Here is a 21,372-nt window from a genome sequence, read left to right as displayed (position 1 = left end):
CAGCGTACTACAATTTTGGTCTTATCAATGTAACTAATATATTCTTTACCATTTCTTCATACATATAGTCAAAAGCCACTTTCATTGATCTTAATAAAGTGAAAGTTTCTCCGAATAATTTGTTGATGTCTGTCTAGTGTCATGTCATTGGTAATAGTTACTCCTAGGTCCCATTCCAAGTTGATTTTTTAAATTTCCTTTGTACCAATTTTGTAATGTCCTGATATTCTGCTTTTGCTTTTTCCAAATTCCATTATACTACATTTCTTGATGTTGATAATTCACTTCATTCTTCCGACTCCATTTCCAGATTTTGTCCTGGTCTTCTTGAAATGATTTGCAATCTTCTTCTGTACTTACTCCCTTTAGTAGTTTTGCATAGTCTGCAACGTTCATATAACATTCCACTGGGTGTCACTATGGTCACCCAGTACAATAAAAAAACAAATAAACTAGAAAGGATTCAAAGAGTATTAACAAAGATGGCACCAACACTTATCAACAAAGATTGGACAAACTAAACTTATAAACTCTGGAATAAAGAAGAGAAAGAGGCTATTTGATAACCATCTACAGAATTATGAAAGGGATGAAAATCCTTGATAGGGATGACCTACTTAAATGGGACAGAAGAAATACAAGAGGACATGAGAAGAAACTTAAGAAGGACAGTTACAGACAAGATTTGAAAAAGAACAGCTTTCCACACAGAGTAATAGATACATGGAATAAATTGAAAGAGAAAACAGTGAGTGCTAAAACTATACATGATTTTAAGAAAGAACTGGATGCGGAAAGATACAACTGCAGGTCACTATGAGTATAGCTCTTCTACTGCAAAATACAACTAGGTAAATACCTTCATCCATGTCATTTATATACATGGCAAACATTATCAGAGCCAATACAGAGCCTTGTGGGACTCCTCTTATTATTTCTTCCCTATTTGAGTTCTTGTCTCTGAGTACCACTCTCATTTTTCTCCCGTTCAAGAAATCTTTCATCCATGCTAATTACTTTGCTTGTATTCAACCTATCGTTTAAATTTTTCTTAGCAGCTGTTTGTGTGGTACTTTGTCAAATGCCTTTTGTAAATCTAAAAATGTATTTACCTCGTATTTTACGGGAAGGGGAGCTATGCTCATGGTGTCCCGTCTTCATATCTCATTTTATCTAGACTGTTTTTAAATTCATGTATCGTTTTTGCACACACCACATTCTTATCTAACTTGTTCCAAACGTCTATTACCCTGTGGGGAAAGCTGTTCTCTTTTAGTTCTCTTCTATAACTTTCTTGATTTTCTTTCTGTGTCCTCTTGTATCTCTACCATCCCATTTTATTAGATCCTCTCTATCAATAGTTTCTATGCCTTTCATGATTCCATAAATAGTTATCAAGTCTCCTCTCTCTCTTCTTTGCTCTAATGTCTGTAGCTCAAGTTTTGCTAGTCTCTCTTCATATGATAGTTCTGAGAGTGTTGGTGGCAATTTGAGATGAAATGTCTGAGATGAAATGTCTGAAAAGTATGGTAGGGATTACAAGGTCGGATAGAGCGAGAAACAAGGTGAGAAGTAGAGCAGGGGTGGAAAAGGAGATAGGAGATGGAGTTGATGAAAGAGTATTTGGATGATTTGGACACAGGAAAAATGAGTGAAGAAAGATTAGTTATTTGGAAATTTGTTAACAAAAGTGCATAATGAAAAGGATCTCTGTATAATTATCAGTAACGATCTCAAATCATGTAAGCAGTACATTTCAGCCTCTGAGAAAGCAAATGGACTGATTGCATGATCTTTTGACTTCAAAAGTACATCACTCATTAACAAGCAATATGAATTGTTAGTTCATCCACATTTGGAATATGCTGTTTCGGTATAGTTACCAAATCTAATTAAATATATTGACAGATTAGAAAAAGTGCAATGGTGAACCACAAAACTGATTCCAAACATCAAATATAAAATCATACAAAAGTCAACTACATATGAATCTGTTTTCCATAAAAAAAAGCATAGAATTAGAGGTGACTTGATACAGGTCTTTAAGATTCTAAAGGGAATTAACATCAAAAGTGACAAAATTTTCACCCAATGAGAATTAGACAAGAAATAATGGTCTCAAACTATCACGAAATAGCTTTAATTTGGAAGCGAGTAGAAACAACTTTGCCAACGGTTCATTAATGACTGGAATAAACTTCCTGCAGAGGCAGTGCAACATAGTTTAATTCAAAGCTTTAAGATTTGTTTACATAAACACCTAAGCAAGATACTGTAATACCTGCTATTTATTTTATATTATTATTGTCTGTTTATTTGCTTATCATTTATTATTATTTACTATTTACCTGTTTAAGTTTACCTATTCATTTTATATATCATTATAATTTTTTTTTATTTATCATTATTATTTTTATCTATTTAATTTAATTTTATTGTTTTTGGCATCCAACCTAGTTATGGATCAAAAGGTCTCCTGTTGGCATGCTCCTTTGTAATTCTTTGTGTGGAAGGCAGAGGTGGATGGAGTGAACATCAATGTGGGCACCTAGCAAGAAATTAGAAAGAATCCAAAGAGCGGCGACTAAGATAGCACCTACACTATAAAATTTGACATATGAACAAAGATTGGAGAAATTACAACTGACAATGTTAGAGCAGAGAAGGGAGAGAGGCAATTTGTTGACCATTTTCAGAATTTTGAAAGGAATGGAAGTTCTTGGTAGAGATGATCTATTAAAATGGGACCAAAGAGAAACAAGAGGACACGCAAAGAAACTAAAGAAAGACAGCTACAGAAGAGATCTGAAAAAGAACAGTTTCCCACACAGAGTGATTGATGTCTGGAACAAATTGAACAGTGAAACAGTTAATGACAGAACTATACACGAATTCAAAAGCAAACTGGATATGGAGAGATACAAAAACGGGTCAAAATGAGCATAGCTCTAGTCCCGTAAAATACAACTAGGTAAATGAGATGGATGGATGGGGTGAAAAGGGCGTTGAGAAAGGGGGGGATGTCTATTGAGGGAGAAGGTAGAAAATTGGGGTGAGTAGAGGATAGCTATGTATGGATGATACTATGATGAATGGAAGGAAGTGGGTGAAGGAGTGGTTATGTGTGAATGACATTTTGACACAGCCCAAAGGGATTCCCAGTCTTATTTTCTATATGAGAAGATGTAGGGGTGTAGGGTGGTGGCTAATTAAATGAAGTGGCTTTGCTGTAAATATGCTGTGTCTTGCTGCATTGCTTCTGACCCAGGGCAATGGGCAAGATGCATGGATGACCCGTTATTCATGAGGAGCCAAGATGGGAGGGAGTGAGGGTGGTGGATTGGAGTGGAATGGGTGGGGATGAAATGAGTATTTACCTAGTTGTATTATACAGGAAGGGAGCTATGCTCATAGTGACCCTTCTTTGTATCTTTTAGCATCAAGTGTTTTCTTAAAATAATGAATAGTGTTTTCAAACACTTTTCCTGTCTAATTTATTCCAGGTATCCACCACTATGTGGGAAGCTATTCTTTTTTCAGATATCTTCTAGAATTATTCTTTTTGAGTTTTTCATGTCCTCTTGTTTTTCTGTTGTCCCATTTTAATAAATCATCTCTATCTAGGATTTCCATTCTTTTCATGATTCTATAGTCAGTAGATCTCCTCTTTCTCTTTGTTTCAGAGTTGGTAGTTCCAATTTGGACAATCTTTGTTAATATGTTAATTTGGAGAGAGTTGGTGCCCTCTTTGTCATTGCTCTTTGTATTCTTTCTATTTTCTTTATATTCTTTTTAGTACTGGGTGTCCATAGTGTTGCTGTGTACTCCAGTTTTGGTCTTATTAGTGTAACTAGTATTTTTTAAATCATTTCCTCATTCAAATAGTCAAATGCCTCTTTCATTGATCTTAATAGGTTGAAGGTTTCTCCAACTATTCTATTGATATGCTTGTCTGGTGACATGTCTTTGCTGATAATTACTCCAAGGTCTCTTTCCGAGTTCACATTTTTGACTTCAGCAATTTTATAATTTCTTGATATTCTATTTTTACATTTTCCAAACTCCATTATACTACACTTCTTGATATTGAAGTTTACTTCCCACTCTTGACTCCATTTCCAGATTTTGTCTAGGTCTATCTGTAATGATTCACAATCTTCTGTACTTATTTTCTTTAGAAGAAGAGAGAAGGAGTTTGAATGTGTTTGAGATGAGGTGTCTGAGAAGTATGGTGGGTGTTACTAGGCTGGATAGAGTGAGAAATGAGGAGGTGAGGAGGAGAACAGGGGTGAAAAAGGATTTGGGAGATAGGGTTGATGAAAGAATATTAGGATGGTTTGGACACATGGAAAGAATGAGTGAAGAAAGACTAGTAAAAGAGGTATGGAAGGCAGATGTGGAGGGAGTGAACATGAGGGGACGTCCTAGGATGAGGTGAAGGGGGCTTTGGGGAAGAGGGGAATGTCTGTTGAGGAAGGAAGGGAGAGGACGGAAGACAGAGGTGAGTGGAGAATGGTTGTATATGGATGATGTTGTGACTGCATGAGGAGGAATGGGCAGGGGGTGGGGGGTGGGGTAGTATGTGTGAGTAAATTTTGACGCAGCCCGAAGGGATTTCTCCCCGTCCTCGCCTTATATGCAAAGGGGGACGGAGAGGGGGGGGTCGCCGATTAAATGAAGCGGCCTTGCTGTGGATGTACTGTGTCTTGCGACACTGCTTCTGACCCAGGGTGCAGGGATGACCCGTCATCCAGGAGGTGCTCAGATGAGAGGAAGGGTGGGAGGGGTGTGGAGTGTATTTAGGGATGAAATGGGTGGGAGTGTTTTTATGCCTTTCCCTTTTTGGCTACCTCCCTTGGAAGGGGGAAAAAGCCTTGGTATATGTATGTATTTCTGCGAAGAAGTTCGTATAACATTCCACTCTTTCATCCATGTCATTTATATATATTGGAAAAATGATTGGAGCCAATACTGAACCTTGTGGGACACCACTTATCATTTCTTCCCAGGTCAAGTATTTGTCTCTAATTACTACCCTCATTTTCCTCCCAGTCAAGAAGTCCTCCATCCATTCTATAATTTTCCTTCAATGCCACCTATTCTATTTTTCTTATTAGTTCTTTTGTGTGGTACTTTATCGAATGCTTTTTGTAGTCTAAAAATGCACAGTCCACCCATCCATCCCTTGTATTATTTCTATTAGTCTCAAATAGAAGCAGATCAGGTTTGTTGTACATGATCTTCCTTGTCTAAATCCAAATTGATTTGGATTTAATATATTTTTTCTTCCAGATGTTTAACCCATCTACCTTTGATAACTTGTTCACATATTTTTGCTATTGTGCTTGTAAGGGAGACCAGTCTGTAGTTGGTTGGATTTTCCTTGTTCCCTCTTATATATAGATACAATATTTGGATTTTTCCAGTCCTGTGGTACCTTTCCTTGAGTACAGTACTTAATTATCTTGTATATTTTCTCTGTCAACCCTCTATGCAGTCTTTCAACATCCATTTTGCAATTCCATCTGGACTGTGTGATTTTCTGACGTCAAGGTTTTTTATTTGGTCTCTGATTTCCTTCTGTGTCACAGTTTTGTGAACTTTCAATTGTGAATACTGATTTGAAATGATTGTTCATAATTTCACCCATTTCTACTTCCTCTTTACATTCTTAATTCCCTTGGCACAGTCTTGGGAGTGGAATTATGCCTATTGACTTTGGCTACCTCCCTGGTAAGAAAGAGCCCTTGGTGTGTGTGTGTATATATATATATATATATATATGTATATACATATATATATATATTTTTTTTACCATAAATTCTTACATATATAAGTAATCTTCATTTTCATCTTATGAATTTCAGTTCTTTAAAAACCATATCCAGAAGAACTTTATTTCAGATACTGTGTAAATGTCCTAATCCTGCCTCTCATAAGCATTATCCTTAGATTTCTTCACCAGAAACTTTGGTTTCCTTCCATGACAGGTAAATGTGATATCCATACAAACATTTTGCTCTCATGGTTACCAAAACTTGCTTCTCTTTAAGTTTAAATTAGGTAGGCTTGTATTACATTCTTCCTTTAGGTGGCTCTAAGATGTTGTACTGAAATGTAATGTTTAAAATTTCAGGACTAGCAACTTGTGAGCCTGGGCAGAAGGGTGTAAAGAATGATAAAAACAAGGATTGAATTAAACACCTGAGGACATTCACTTCCCAGAAAAAATAATCCATTCATATATAATTTTTCTATTCCCAGGCTTCTGGGTACTTTATACCACATCTATTATCCATGTATCATTCAACCTCATGCACATTCAATTCCAATTTTCATCAATGTCATCTCATCTTTCCGGGTCTTCATTTTCAAGCAAGTCATAATATATCATTGTTATTGACATCTTCCCATTTCATTGCACTAAGCATTTCATTACATCTAGATTATTCTAATTATTTGTATGCTGTCCTCATCATTAAGGGGACCGGCTGATCAAAAGATGAAAATCTTTATTAATTGGGTTATTGCACAGAAATTTATGCCAGGAGTTAAGGACACCATATACATCTTTCCTAACCCAAAAAAAACTAATCTGCAACCCTTTCATTTTTTGCCCCCCCATCTCCCTTTCAAAAAAATTGATAATTTTGAAATGACTACTCCTCCTATAATAATTGCTCTACATGAATGAAATTAATATGGTGGAAGGACCTTATCCAGACCTTCAAACTAATAGAGAGAAATTTTAGTTAAAGTAATTAGTTTGTGGAATTTTAATTTTTATATCTTTTCCCACCCCGTCCCCCTTCAAATAGGGAAAAAAAATTTTTTTGGCAAAAAGTAACCCTTTCAGATATTAAAAAAAAATGTTCCATTTCATCAATCAGGCAGATTTAGACATATTATGTGTGAATTTTCATTGAAATTGATTAAGAAGTTATGGAGGAGTAGAAGTTTGAAGGTATAAAACTTAGGTTTTGAGATACGGGCCGTCAAAGTTTTCACTAACTTTGAACCCCTACATACTAATATAAATAAGGGATATCATGGCATTTCCTTATTTAGCTTTTTAGGCTTGAATGTTGATGATATTTAGAATAAAATTTATTCATATTCAGTCATATATGTTGATGTCCAGTCATATAATCCTCTGTCTTCTGGCTCCTGGTCCCCACCTGCATTTTAGGCTGGTTATTACATTAGGGTGTCATAGCTTGCTTACTTTGTAATTCTTGCCTTTTCCTAGCTTCCTGAAGGTGTTTGGTTTGCTTGCGAGGAAATGGCATCTCAAAAATAGTATAACAGCTTGTCAAATGACAAAAGGATTGATGGTGGCTTGCAGTGGAGCGTATCACTCAATTTTTGTCTACTGTTTATCGCTTTCTGAGGCATCTACCCATTCTGGGGTCTATACCTCTGTACCTCTGGTACAGAGACAGAGTTGCCAGAAGTCACTAGGAATAGCACTCAATCATTACAAATTATTGTTATTTATTGCAATAATATATATATTGTAGTGACCAATACGTATCATAGGGCCGAGATGGGGTCGAGTTGGGGGTTTATTTGCCATAACTACGAAAATAAGGCGAATTTTGATTAAATACTCCACATACAGACTGTCGATTGCCATACGCAGATGTAGAATTTTTTCCCCAGTTTTTCATTTTTTCCCCAATTTTCATCGATTCTTGACCAGCCGGTCCCCTTAACTAAACACATGCTGTGGCAGAGACCAACACATGTCCTGTGGTAAGTTTAGACACTGGGTTCCTCCATCTGGTGAAAATTTGTATTGCTAAGACCCATTTGAGGAGTGGGTCCCATGACATTCCTATAATGCAATAACAGTCAACCTAGCCCAACAGATATATCATTCTATTTATGACTATTTTACTCCTTCAATAGGGTCTGATGTATACAAATGAGCTTGGTCTCCAAGAACCTGGGGTCTTAGAATTCACTGTGGGTAACAATAATGCTTTACCATTGAGTATCACAAGCGCTACATTGTCATTCAATTTATCATATAAATCATAACTATCACCTATGCACTGGTCCCTAACAGTGACCACAAACAGGATTGCATAAAAAAAAGTCATGCCACCCCTTCAGAATTCCATTATGTAAATACTTCCTATATTGAAGCAATTATCCCATAAGGACTTTAAGAAATTGTTCCAGGAGCTCCCCAAATAACCCTAAATAAGTACTAGACAAGATAATAAAGCTCTTAAATCTACAATTGTAATGTCAATAAAGATATATGAACTTCAAACTGGTGTTTACTCAATATTTATGTACAAAGTTTTTCATACTAATTGATGCATATGCCTTTCATATAGCAAAAACTATCCTTGCATCACAGCAAGGGTAATTCAGGAGGTTGACATAAATTCTATCTTTCATCAGGCTGGACAAGAGGTGGGGATGGGTAGCTCCCCCCTGGGGCTGGATGTCTATGGGGCCTGAGAAGATTAAGAATGCAACCAGGGTTTTATATAGCTGGATCTGCCCCCCCCCCCCCTAAAGCTGTCTACATGGATTAGCCATTTCTTCTTGTCTTTTCTCTAGCTTCTCCATCATCAGTAGTTCTTACAATATGTCATCAATGGTGTCATTTCTGTTTACTCTAGATGTATATAATGTTTTGCCAACTGAAGTGGACTCCCTGCTCACTGCCCCAGGGCCTGCAATGGCCCTTGATGACCCTTTCTTTCACTCTTCTAAACCAGTGTTACACTACATCCTGTCACTGTAGCAAGACTACTCGATTACATTTTCATTAACCATGCACACCATCAACCAAACATCAATTAATCCATTACCCAGGCCTCTTGCCATAGGTTTCTTGCGAGACCTGGGACAACAGAATGATAGATTTGAATTCTGTCTTTCACAATCCTCTCCCACAATTTAGCTCTCTTGTTGGCACTGGTCTATAATTCAGTCTTCTTCCTCCTTTATGAATTGGTACCACATTAGCCCTCTTCTATTCCTGAAGCACTATCCCTTTTTCTAGTGAACACACAATTGACTTATGAATCCTGCCTGTTAGTTGTTCCCAACACTCATGAAGTACAATTTAGCCTCGGATAACGAATGCCTCATTTCATGAAGAAATCGGTTAACAAACAAGTTTTAAGAGCAGTTTTTCTGTTAACCCCTTCCATACGGTGACGCCTACATAGGCGTCATGAGGAGCAAGTGGGCACGCGAGGATATTGACGTCAGCGTCTTGATTATATTTATTGTAGTTGTACCTGCGTGACCCCCATACTCTGTAAATTGGCTTCATCATATTTTCTATGGTTATCAAAATTCACGGGTGAAAGAGAAAACAATTAATACAGCAGTGACTTTATTTTTTATAATGCGAGTATTATGATGCAACATCGCACGTCTGGCAGCTAATGCTGCCCGCGAGATTTTGGCCCGGAGTGAAGGGGTTAATGAATGATACTTCAGGGTACAAACATACACATATGCCTGCACACTAGCAAATAGTGAAAATCTCAAAAATGTATGGATAAAGAAATGAGTGAAGAAGAAAAGGAAAAAGAAAAAGAACTTAGAAGTGAAGCGAAAGAAAGGAACGAAAATAGAACCGAGAACGTAAAGATTTTTTTTTTTTTTTTGAAAATAGCGGACCTAAAGTTGAGAAAATGGTATATCACAAAGTAGGAAACAAAACAGACAGAAGAAATGAAAGAAAAAAATTAAAATTAGCATATACCAACATTGACAGAATGATCTCAGGAATGAATGAACTGAATGATTACCTGGCATCAGAAAAGCCAGACATAATGGGAATAGTAGAAACGAAATTGAAAGGGAATCTACCACCTAACGCAGTGGGACAAGGTCTATGTAACTGCTGGATGAAGAATAGAAAGGAAAAACAAAGAGGGGGAGTACTAATTCTGACCAAGAAAGCCTTAAATGTGAAAAAGATAACAGAAGGAAGAAATAATGTAGAGTCAATCATGATAAAGATAGAAAACAACCACATGAAAAGTAGAAAATTTGTAGTAGTGTATGTGCCCCCTAAAACACAGGCCTGGACAGCACATGATCATTCCAAATTGTTAGAAGATACAAAACATGAACTAACTGATATACTGAAAGAGGAAATACAGTAGTTATGGGTGATATCAATTCCAAAGAAATATGTTGGGAAGAATTGACAGTGAGGGGTGGAGAGGACACATGGGGCAGCATGCTACTTGATATGACCATTGAATACACATTGACCCAATGGATAAAGGAAAATACCAGATACAGAAACAATGAGGAACCTTCAAGACTGGATTTAGTACACACAATGGAGCCTGAAATTGTAGACAGAATAGAATATAAAACACCATTAGGAAAGAGTGACCATGTACTAATAGAATTCAAATTAAAAGAGCAAATGGACCTAATAAGAAATGAGAAACATAGAATAGGAAGACCAATGTATAGCAAAACAAATTTTGAGAAACTTATAGAATTTTTTCAAAATGCAAACTGGGAAAAATTCCTTAGTGAGGAAACAAAGATGGAAGAGAAATGGAATATACTAAAGGAAATTTATGAGGGTGTCATCAAATATGAAATGATTATGTAAAAATACGCAGGGAGGAAAAGAGAAATTATGAAAAGGAAATTATAGAAAAATGCAAGGATCAGCCGAAGCTATTTTACAGATATGTGAATGGTAAACTGAAAAACAAACAAGAAATAGAAAAACTACACCAAGGAAGTCATGAATACACAAAAGAACAAGAAATGGCAGAAATTATGAGTAACCACTTCAAATTGGTTTTCACAATTGAGATACTGTGAAGGAATAGAAAAACAGAATTCCCCCCAAATGAAGGAAAAACTTTAACAAAACAGGAAATCAGTGCCCAAATAAAAAACCTAGATGTTAGAAAATTGCATGGTCCGGATGGAATTGCAAATTGTATACTGAAGGAATGCATGGAGGAACTAACAGATAAAATACATATACAACCAAAGGTTTTTTCCCCCTTACACATGGGTCGCCAAAAAGAAAAAGACATAGAAAACACTCCCACCCATTTCATTTCCCATATATTCCACTCCCCTCCACCCACCTCCCTCCCTCCTATCTTGGCACCTCCTGGATGACGGGTCATCCCTGCATCCTGTCCACTGCCCTGGGTCAGAAGCAGTGTCGCAAGACACAGCACATCCACAGCAAGGCTGCTTCATAAATTTGGCAACCCCCCCCTCTCCGTCCCCTCATGCAGAAAAGGAGAAGACAGGGAGAAATCCCTTTGGGCTGCATCAAATTTTTTCTCATACATACTTCCTCACCCTCCATCCCCCACCCACTCCCCCTCATGCATCACAGCCTCATCTATACACAACCCTTCTCCATACACCCCTATCTTCTGTCATCTCCCGTCCTTCCTCTCTTTTGTAAAGCCCCTTTCACCCCATCCATCCATCTCATCCTACAACGCCCCCATATTCACTCCTTCCACCTCCGCCTTCCACACTTTTTACTAATCTTTCTTCACTCATTCTTTCCATGTGTCCAAACCATCTTCATACTCTTTCATCAACCCTATCTCCCAGCTCCCTTTCCACCCCTGTTCTCACCTCCTCATTTCTCACTCTATCTAGCCTAGTAACGCCTATCATACTTCTCAGACATTTCATCTCAAACACATTCAAACTCCTTCTCTCTTCCTCTTTCATGTTCCATGTTTCTGCCCCGTACATTGCTGTTGGCACAATCACTCTTTCATATAACCTCCTCTTAGCATCCATTCCCAAATGTCTATTTCTCATTACACTTTTAATCCACCAAGGCATTTACTCGCTTCTCTCAATCTACATTCTACCTACACCCCCACTCCTCCCTTTCCTGTCACATTTGCACCCTAGTATCTGAGACTATCCACTTCCTCCAGTTTCTCACCCTTAATACTCACTTCCTTACTGTCACTCTCTCCCCTTGTACATCTCATCACCTTACTTTTGCCCACATTTATCTTCAGCTTCCTTCTTTCACACAACTTTTCAAACTCTGTCACTAACTTCCCCAATCCCTCCTCTGATCCTGCTACAAGCACAGTGTCGTCAGCAAACAACAACTGGCTCACCTCCCACTTTTCTCCATTTTCTTTAATCATCTCCAACCCCGATCCACTACTCTTGCATTCACCTCTCGCACCACCCCATCCATGTAAAGATTGAACAGCCAGGGCGACATAACACACCCCTGACGAAGTCCCACCTTTACCTCAAACCATTCACTCTCTCCATTTCTAATCCTAATGCAAGCTCTACTACTCTCGTAAAAACTCTTGACTGCTCTTAACAGCTTTCCTCCTATCCCATATATCTGCAGTACTTCCCACAGTGCCTTCCTGTCTACCCTGTCGTAAGCCTTTTCCAGATCCATAAAAGCCTAAAAAACATCCTTACCTTTTCCTATAACTTTCTCACATATCTGCCTTACCACAAAAATCTGATTTACACATCCCCTACCTGTCCTACAACCACACTGTTCCTCACCAATTACTCCCTCTGTTCCTCTCCTAATCCTCTCAATCAAGACACACTATAATAAAATACTCGCTCAAAGAAGGAAAAGTACCACAAGACTGGAAAAATGCAAACATTGTACCAATATATAAAGGAGGAAGTAAGGAAGATCCAACTAACTACAGACCAGTCTCCCTTACAAGCACAGTAGCTAAAATATGTGAAAAAGTGATTAAAAGTAGATGAGTTAAACATTTGGAAGAAAAATCTATACTAAACCCAAGCCAATTTGGATTTAGACAAGGAAGATCATGTACAACAAATCTAATCTCCTTCTATTCAAGAATAATAGATATAATAGATGAGAGATGGATGGGCAGACTGTGCCTATCTAGATCTACAAAAGGCATTTGACAAAGTACTGCACAAAAAATTAATAGGAAAATTAGAATCAATAGGTGGCATTGCAGGTAATTTATTAAAATGGATGGAAGACTTCCTGACTGGGAGAAAAATGAGGGTGATAATTAGAGACAAATACTCGAAATGAGAAGAAATGATAAGTGGTGTTCCACAAGGGTTAGTACTGGCTCCAACCATGTTTGCCATATACGTAAACAACATGGACGAAGGAGTTGAATGTTATATGAATTTCTTCGCAGATGACGCAAAAATATTAAAGTATCAACAAATGAGGACTGTGACTCATTACAATCAGACCTGGACACAATCTGGAAATGGACTCAAAAGTGGGAGGTGAACTTTAATATCAAGAAATGTAGCATAATGGAGTTTGGTAAAAGCAAAAACAGAATTTCAAAAAATTATATAATTGGTGAAAATGAAATAAAAAAAAGTGCAATCGGAAAGGGACCTTTGAGTGATAACACTGTACAACAAATTTCAGGATTAAGAAAAAAACATAGTTCTCATGTGCGTTTTATTATGAAGTTCAGTGTGCTGAATTCAAATTTGATAACAAAAATTTCATGCCACGTCACAATTTTTTGTAAATCGCTGTTTTAATAATTATGCAATTAATAGAGATTTCCAAGGTTCCATAAATGTATTTTGCTCCCAAAGTCAGATTAAATGTCTTCATTGTATTTATTTAATTAATATATAATGAATCGGCATGTTTGTTAGCTTTATATGATGTATTAACCTACAATCTATTATTTACTTCTTCTTTTATAAGACGTCTCAGGCGTGTCACGCTTCAGGTTCCAACAGAAGTCAGCCAGCATAGCAGGGCTCCATTTTCCCTTGTACCTGTTTTCCATTGACGCTATATTTTGATGGAACCTCTCTCCATGTTCATCACTCACATCTGCTGCATTCTCTGGGAAGAAGGACAGATGAGAATGAAGAAAGTGTATCTTCAGTGACATATTGCATCCGAGATCTTGGTAGCATTTGATTAGCCTCTCCACTTTACGCTCTCGCTGGGACTCTTGGTGCTTTCCCAGAAGCCCTTTGCATACATCTTTGAATGCATGCCAGGCCGCTAGCTCAGGTTCATCCATTGTCGCCTCAAAGTCCTCATCATTTATAAGCTTGCGAATCTGAGGGCCTACAAATATACCCTCTTTAATCTTGGCATCACTAATTTTAGGGAAGATCCCTTTGAGATACTGGAAACATGGCTTGTTATGTTGCAGTGCTTTGGTAAATTGCTTCATTAGGCCTAGTTTTATATGCAGTGGTGGCAAAATGATTTTCTCCTTCTTAACTAGTGGATCATGAATTACATTATGGCATCCAAGCGTCATAGATTCCCGAGATGGCCATTCTGAGCGTATATAATGTTCTGATCTGGCCCTACTGTCCCACTTGCAAAGAAAGCACATAAATTTGGTGTATCCAGTTTGTAGCCCATTAAGTATGGCTACTACTTTCAAGTCTGCACAAATTAACCACTCATGCTCTTTGTAACTTACGCGGTCTAGAATAAAAGCAAGGTTCTTGTCTCTCTTAAAATGACTGAGTAAGCAACTAGAACTGAAGGCATGGTGTTCCCAATGTGCAACAGAACTGCTTTTATGCTGTAAAGGGATCCATCTATGAATAGCCTCCACTCATTGGGTTCATAGGACAGCTCAAGGGCACTGAATAGGCCTCTGATATCATTACAATAAGTCAAGTTGTTTTCCAAAGTGAAGAAATCCTGTAGATTTGCAGAACGCTTCCTAAATACTGTAATTCGAGCTTCTTCATCCAACAGGTGCCATTGTTGCAAACGTGAGGCCAGGAGTTCACTCTGTTGCTTAGTAAGTGTTAGATCACGAACTAGATCATTGAGTTCTGGTTGGGTGATGAGGTGTGGTTTCTTATCAGATTCAAGTTGTGTCGTATACGTTGCATCTTGAGATTCTGAATCGTCTGAGTTGCTCGTGTCATCGCTTGGTAGTTCAGAGGGCGGCTGTGGTACAGGAATATCACTTGAATGTAGAACTGGGCGAATAGCAGACTGAAGATCTGGATACACGATAGATTTCTTGCCTTTTCTGTTGCGACCTGCAGGAAAATAAAATAAAATCAGACTAAAAATGGATACTATTGGTTGTGATCACGTGCAAAAATAGTGGAAGTGCAACTTATTATGTATTTCGATCTTTTTTATTGATACATCTCTTGAAAATATATATAAAAACAGTAAAAAATAAACACTGAACACCCACCTTTAATATCCGTTAAGCAGAAGTAGCAATCTGTTGAGTGGTCCTTTGGCTCCCTCCAGACCATTGGTACGCCAAACATGAGGCCAGTCCCTTTGCCTTTCACCCAGGCAGAAAGGGAACTTGTACACCTGACACAACATATGTGAGGTGCCCAGCTTTTGTCCTGGTCACCCACTTTACATCCAAAGTACAGCTCATAAAGTTTCTTTACACGTTGAGTCAACTGTCTCTTGTATTGCCTTAATGTAACTGATCCACATATATAACAAAACTTGTCTGGCGAATTCTTGCATTCTCTAGGCATCTTAACTCTGTATCCTGTTAAGAAAAAAAACACATAGCTATGTGAAAAATTATATAAATGGTAAAAGCAACAAAAAATACCGTTCAGATAGACATTGCGGGCACTGCTATTTACGAAGAACTGGAGGGTCACAGAAAGAAACGGATGTTATATTCGTGATCTACGCAAAAAATAACTTTAGAAAAGGATAGTCTCATTTCCGTTTTTTTTTCATTGTTATACAGTGTAATCAGCAATGACATGACACCAGACATATAAACAAAATAGTAGGTGAAACATACAACCTACTAAGGTCATTGAAAGTGGCATTTGAATACTTGGATGAAGAAATGATAAAAAAAAAAAATTAGTCACATTGATTAGACCAAAACTAGAATATGCAGCGATGCTATGGATACCCAGTACTAAAAAGAATATAAGGAAACTAGAAAGAATACAGAGAGCAAGAACAAAGTTGGCATCAGCTCTTTCCAAATTGACATACAAACAAAAATTATCGAAGCTAGAACTACCAACACTAGAGCAAAGAAGAGAAAGAGGTGCTTTACTGACTATATATAGAATCGTGAAAGGAATGGAAATCCTTGACTTGATTTACTAAAAAATGACAATGGAAAAACAAGAGGTCACGAAAAGAAACTCAAAAAGTACAACTATAGAAGAGATAGGAAAAAGAATAGCTTCCCACACAGAATGCTGGATATATGGAATAACTTAGATGAAAAAACAGTGTGTGCAAATACTATTCATGATTTTAAGAATAAACTTGATGCTGAAAGATACAAAGACGGGTCACCACGAGCATAGCTCCCTTCCCGTATAATTCAACTAGGTAATACACAATCCCACCAGTTCAGTAGTGCTTTGGCACAATTGCCATAATTATTTTGGTTTAAGAAGTCACAGAACAGATTAAGTTTATGACCCAAGGTTCCACTGTATCTAATTTGAGATCACATCAGCCCTTGGAGTTTTCCTCATGTCTTTAATGTTTCCAAATGTTTATATACTTCCTTCATTTTAATATCTTTTAACTCAACATTCCTATTCTCTTTTTCTAAACAGTATTCCTTAATGGAAATTGAGAATTTCTTTTGATTATTTCAGCCTGAGTTCATGCAACTTCATAGACTTCCAATTTGAGGTTAACAAATTCCTAGTTTGACAATAAAAATTGAAGTGGGGGGGGGGGGATATACATGTGAACTCATAGAATAACTGGAATGATGATGCCCAAGCTGGAACCATAAACAAAACTAAAACTGATAAATGTAAAATAAAAGACAGGATCCCATGAGCTTAGTTCTTTTCCTGTATAGTATAATTACGTAAATACTTCATCTTCTGTAATTCAATAGCACTACATTACTCAATACAGGTACTCCTCGTTTAACGACGACAATTGGGACCAGCGCGCCGCGATTAACTGAATTGGTCGTTAAGCGAAAGTGTACAGTGGCCGCGAAAAGTTTGGGCACGTAATTAACGAGACACAAATGTAAACACTTGTGACATTTAAATAGTCATTTAAAGACCTATAAATGGCTTATTACATACCTTATTTACCAAGCGATTTTCCTTTAAGCTTTATGACCTCCAAACGTGCCGGGATGCATCTTGCCAGGTTTTGTACATGTTGAGGAATAATATTATCCCAAATATCCTGTATTTCTGTTTTTAGCTTAGCTACAGTGGAGACGTCACGATCTTGAAGCTGTTTTTTAATTATATGCCATACGTGCTCAATGGGATTTAGGTCTGGAGAATTTCCAGGCCATTTTTTGAAGTAATCAACACCACAGTCTTCTAACCATTGGGTAACAGACCGAGCTGTGTGAGCAGGAGCTCCGTCCTGCATAAACCAACTAGCATTGCACTTTTCAAAACTTTCAGGCAGGTTATCACACAATAACTCGAAATAAGTGTGCTGATTTACACTCGCATTTTGTGCAAGAAACACTAAATTGCCAACTCCACCAAATGCAAAGCATCCCCACACCATAACACTTGCAGCATGTTTCACTACTTTAGCTGTATAGCGAGGGTCATTAGGGTCAGATCCCCTGGGACGCCTCACACGCTTCGACCTGCAGCCTGACGACACCACAAACGTTGACTCATCACTCCACAATACTTGTTCCCAGTCTTCTAAGGACCAGTCCTTATATTTCTTGCAAAATGCTATGCGATCACATATGTTTTTTGCACTTAGGAGGGGAAGAACTTTAGCACAGCAACTACAGTATTGTAAATCTTTGGCTAAATGATCAGAAATACATCTTACAGACACATCATGCAGCAGTGCAGGGTTATTTTCTTGCAGTTTTCGAGCTGTGAGCGTTGGATCTTTAACTGCCTCCTAATAACCGTAGAAGTACGATTTGATATCTTCTTTGGCCGACCAGAGCGATGCTTTGGAGTAGGAATGATGTCACTTCCTCCGTCTCGAAATTTCTTGGTCCACTTTTGCACTTGATGCACTCCAATTCCCACACGAGTAGCAATATCTTTACACTTATAACCCTCCTTATAGAGGGTTATGATTGTAACAACTGTCTCTTTCCATCTCTTTACCACTTCCCATTACGGAGATATCAAGGCACAAAAACAGAGACCACCGCAAAAAAAAAAGACTACTCCCCATGAGAGATGTTTAGAAACTGACTCCACGTGACATCGAGTGCGCCTAAATAGAGTTGCCAAGTAGTGCGTATTGTCTCGGCTAAATACGGGTACAAACGCTAGCATTGAAAAATAGCGAAAAGTTTGGGCGGAAAGTTGTATTTTTCGCATGTTTTGAGTTTAGCGGAAAGTTTGGCTGCCTATAATTTTGCGCCCAAACTTTTTGCGGCCACTGTATACATATACGTACATGTACTGTATGTACAATGTCCAGCAATACATGTATCTTTATTTTCGTGTATTTTCCCTCTTTTATACAGTACATTAAAGCTTTATTTACTGTTTATTTACGGTGGTTAGGTTCCTGAAATTACCGTATATGACCAAATCCGCGTATGCTGACATTCCATATTGAATACCGGGGTATTTTTTTAGTTTTGACCATGGACGCAATATAGCAATAGAAATTTAATTATTAATTTTGTAAATTAAAATGTGTCAACGTAATATGCAATTTTGTGGGCGGAAATGAAAGTAAAAAATACCATGCTACAAGAAAATATGCTAATGAACGAAGTCGGTAGCATAGGCTCGGGATGTCATCTTGTCGTCTGCCAACTTCTCTCACGAGGACGAGCCGGATGACATTTAATTTGCAGATAATGATTTATCAAACACAGGTTAGGTTAGTTTAGTTTAGGTTAGACGGATTTATCATCCTTTCATTTCTTCGACATCGGCATCTATCATAACAAACATGGTGTACCATTCGTCCGACATGACTTCGTTACTTACGAAATTTGTTTTAGCACCTTTTTTTCCACTCACAAAATTGCATATTACGTTGATACATTATAATTTACAAAATTAATAATTAATTTTCTATTGCTATATTGCGCCCTTGGTCGAAACTAAAAATTTACCACTACCGGTATATACTGTACCCCAGGTAGTTTTTTCAGCTTGCAGGATGGTAATGTAGACCTAAGCTTCACAACACTTTACCTCACAGGTAATATCCACCGTACAAGTTCATTTATAACATCATACAAATTTGCCTCAGCCAACTTATCGTACACGACGTCATAACTTCGGGAGATTTACGTTAAACGAATGTCATAAAGCCCGTTGTTACTCCGAGTTGTCGTTAACCGAGTAGGTCGTTAAACGAGGAGTACCTGTAGTTTGTAATCAATTCTCACTGCTGCTACACCTTCAACACTGCCATATTTCAAACATAATTTTCTGTTGTGGTATTTCTTCATGATTCCTAGTCCAGTTTCATTTCTACTCTTCATTACCAGAGAACTATTTCTCCATTTTACTGCTAGCCATTTCCTAGCACCTCCCACCCCATATAGGGTACTGATTGCATGTATTATGCAGTGAATCAGAGGTGACTTGATACAGGTCTTTAAGATTCTAAAGGGAATTGACATCAAAAGTGACAAAATTTCCACACTGAATGAGAATCTGACAAGAAATAATGGTCTCAAACTGTCAGGAAATAGATTTAATTTGGAGTGTGTAGAAACAACTTCACCATCTGTGTAGTAAATGAATGGAACAAACTTCCTGCAGAGGCAGTACAATGTAGTTCACTTCAAAGCTTTAAGATTCATTTAGATGAACACTTAAGCAAGATGCTGGAATGACTGCCATTTATTTTATATTGTTTGTTTATTATCATTTGCCTGATTTTTATTTATTAATATAGTTATCTGTCAATTTACTATTTATCTTTTTTGTTTATTATTTAAGTACACCTATGCATTTATTTTATTTATTATTTATATTATTATAATTTTTATTTATTTTTCTTTAATTCATTTATCACTATTACATTTTCCCCCCGCATCCAACCTAGTTATGTACCAAAAGGTCCCCTGTCAGCATGCTCCACCTTTGTAATGACTAGTGACATTCCTATGAACAAATCGCTCAGTAGTTTGAGATTATTAATTTCACTCCAAAAAGTAACAATCACCACTTTACCATTCCTCCAGTCTGCTACCCTTCTTCAATATCTCCTTGACCAATTCCACAACTCCATCTCTTCAATACCCCAATAGAAGCACTATCTATTGCTAACAATATACTAATACTAGCACCTCAACATTCTCATTTTCTCTTCTATTTCTTTCCATATACCTTACCACCTCTTCCTCTCCATTTCACTTTTAATCTGGCCTGATATGTTGAGACTTCTTTGACAACAGGTCAGGGTAAAGACCCTGTCACACAGGGATTCTGCATGAAAACTGAATGCTTACCGCACAAAAATGGCTTGATCGTGGAGAGATTGGGCAGAAAGGGGGTGAAATAAATAGCGTATGCTTAACTAACAGTTTCCGTATGCATTACTACTGTTCCGAGAACACTTCCCGTATATCCCCAACCACGTCAAATTTGGCCCAATTGCCTGAATGTTTCATGAATTAAACTACCAAAGCATGTATGCTCCCCATCTGGTCCCCTAATGTTCCACTAGCGGCCTGATGATAAACATGAAGCGGTGGTGTATTGTTCGTGATTTAGTAGTGTTCTTAATGAGATTGTGCGGTATTTATACATCAAATACGGAAATCAAACTCGGAATGAACGGCGTAGACATTAAACAGATGGTTTACAATAGCAATACAGAAGTTAAACGTTCGTTGAATAGTCAACGGTACTCGGGAAACGATTGTAAAATTACCGATTTCTCCGTCAACTCCACGATTAAAACGAACACTTCCTGACCAATTACGTATGCTCTCTATCAATTCTCTGTACGATTACCGCATGGTACGTGTCAGATACGTGAACATTTGGTTGTGCTAAATTTTTTAACCGTTTAAAGACCGCTCTGCGTCCAAAATTCCTCAGCCGCACGCTCCACGAACTCCCCGACCGAAAAACGATTACTTTACTATTGCTTCATGTACAATTCACGAATACAAAATATTTGTGCGGTAAGCATTCGGTTTTCATGTGGAATCCCTGTGTGACAGGGGTTTAACATTCTAGTTTGTCTACATTTGCATGAATATGATGTGTGCAGTACATATTTTGGTATAGTAAATAAAACACATAGGTCTACATGCACATCTATGTGTTCTTATGCAAACCTGCAACACAGTTTATTCACATTCAACTGCACACAGAGACAGGACCTCATGAGTACGAGTCATTTCTTGTATATTATAATTAGGCAAATATGCAGGAACACAGGTGATATAGATACACAGTGACAATCCACAATGGCTAACAGCATCA

General features: G+C 37.6%; 1 protein-coding gene across 1 annotated transcript; it reads right to left on the bottom strand.

Annotated features, from left to right (window-relative positions):
* Positions 1-8,401: 8,401 nt before the first annotated feature.
* On the bottom strand, positions 8,402-15,657 carry LOC143032191 (uncharacterized). Its single transcript, XM_076196663.1, has 3 exons — positions 15,189-15,657; positions 14,865-15,024; positions 8,402-8,471 (listed from the first exon to the last, which is right to left on the bottom strand). The coding sequence occupies exons 1-3, from the start codon at positions 15,490-15,492 to the stop codon at positions 8,402-8,404; spliced, it is 534 nt and encodes a 177-aa protein (XP_076052778.1). The 5' UTR covers positions 15,493-15,657.
* Positions 15,658-21,372: the final 5,715 nt, after the last annotated feature.

Source organism: Oratosquilla oratoria, chromosome 13 (genome assembly GCF_046742065.1).
Source record: "Oratosquilla oratoria isolate Oo_2021 chromosome 13, ASM4674206v1, whole genome shotgun sequence".
In the NCBI taxonomy this organism is placed as follows: domain Eukaryota; kingdom Metazoa; phylum Arthropoda; class Malacostraca; order Stomatopoda; family Squillidae; genus Oratosquilla; species Oratosquilla oratoria.
This window is presented reverse-complemented; position numbering and strand designations above follow the sequence as displayed.

Bases quoted from the DNA above. Each gene is read 5' to 3' on its own strand.
- LOC143032191 (XM_076196663.1), bottom strand. From the start codon at position 15,492: ATGCCTAGAGAATGCAAGAATTCGCCAGACAAGTTTTGTTATATATGT. The intron at 15,025-15,188 runs GTGGGTGTTCAG...ATTTTCCTGCAG, and splicing joins CTGCTTAACGGATATTAAAG to GTCGCAACAGAAAAGGCAAG. The intron at 8,472-14,864 runs GTATACGACACA...TAATCTTCTCAG, and splicing joins TCAGAATCTCAAGATGCAAC to GCCCCATAGACATCCAGCCC.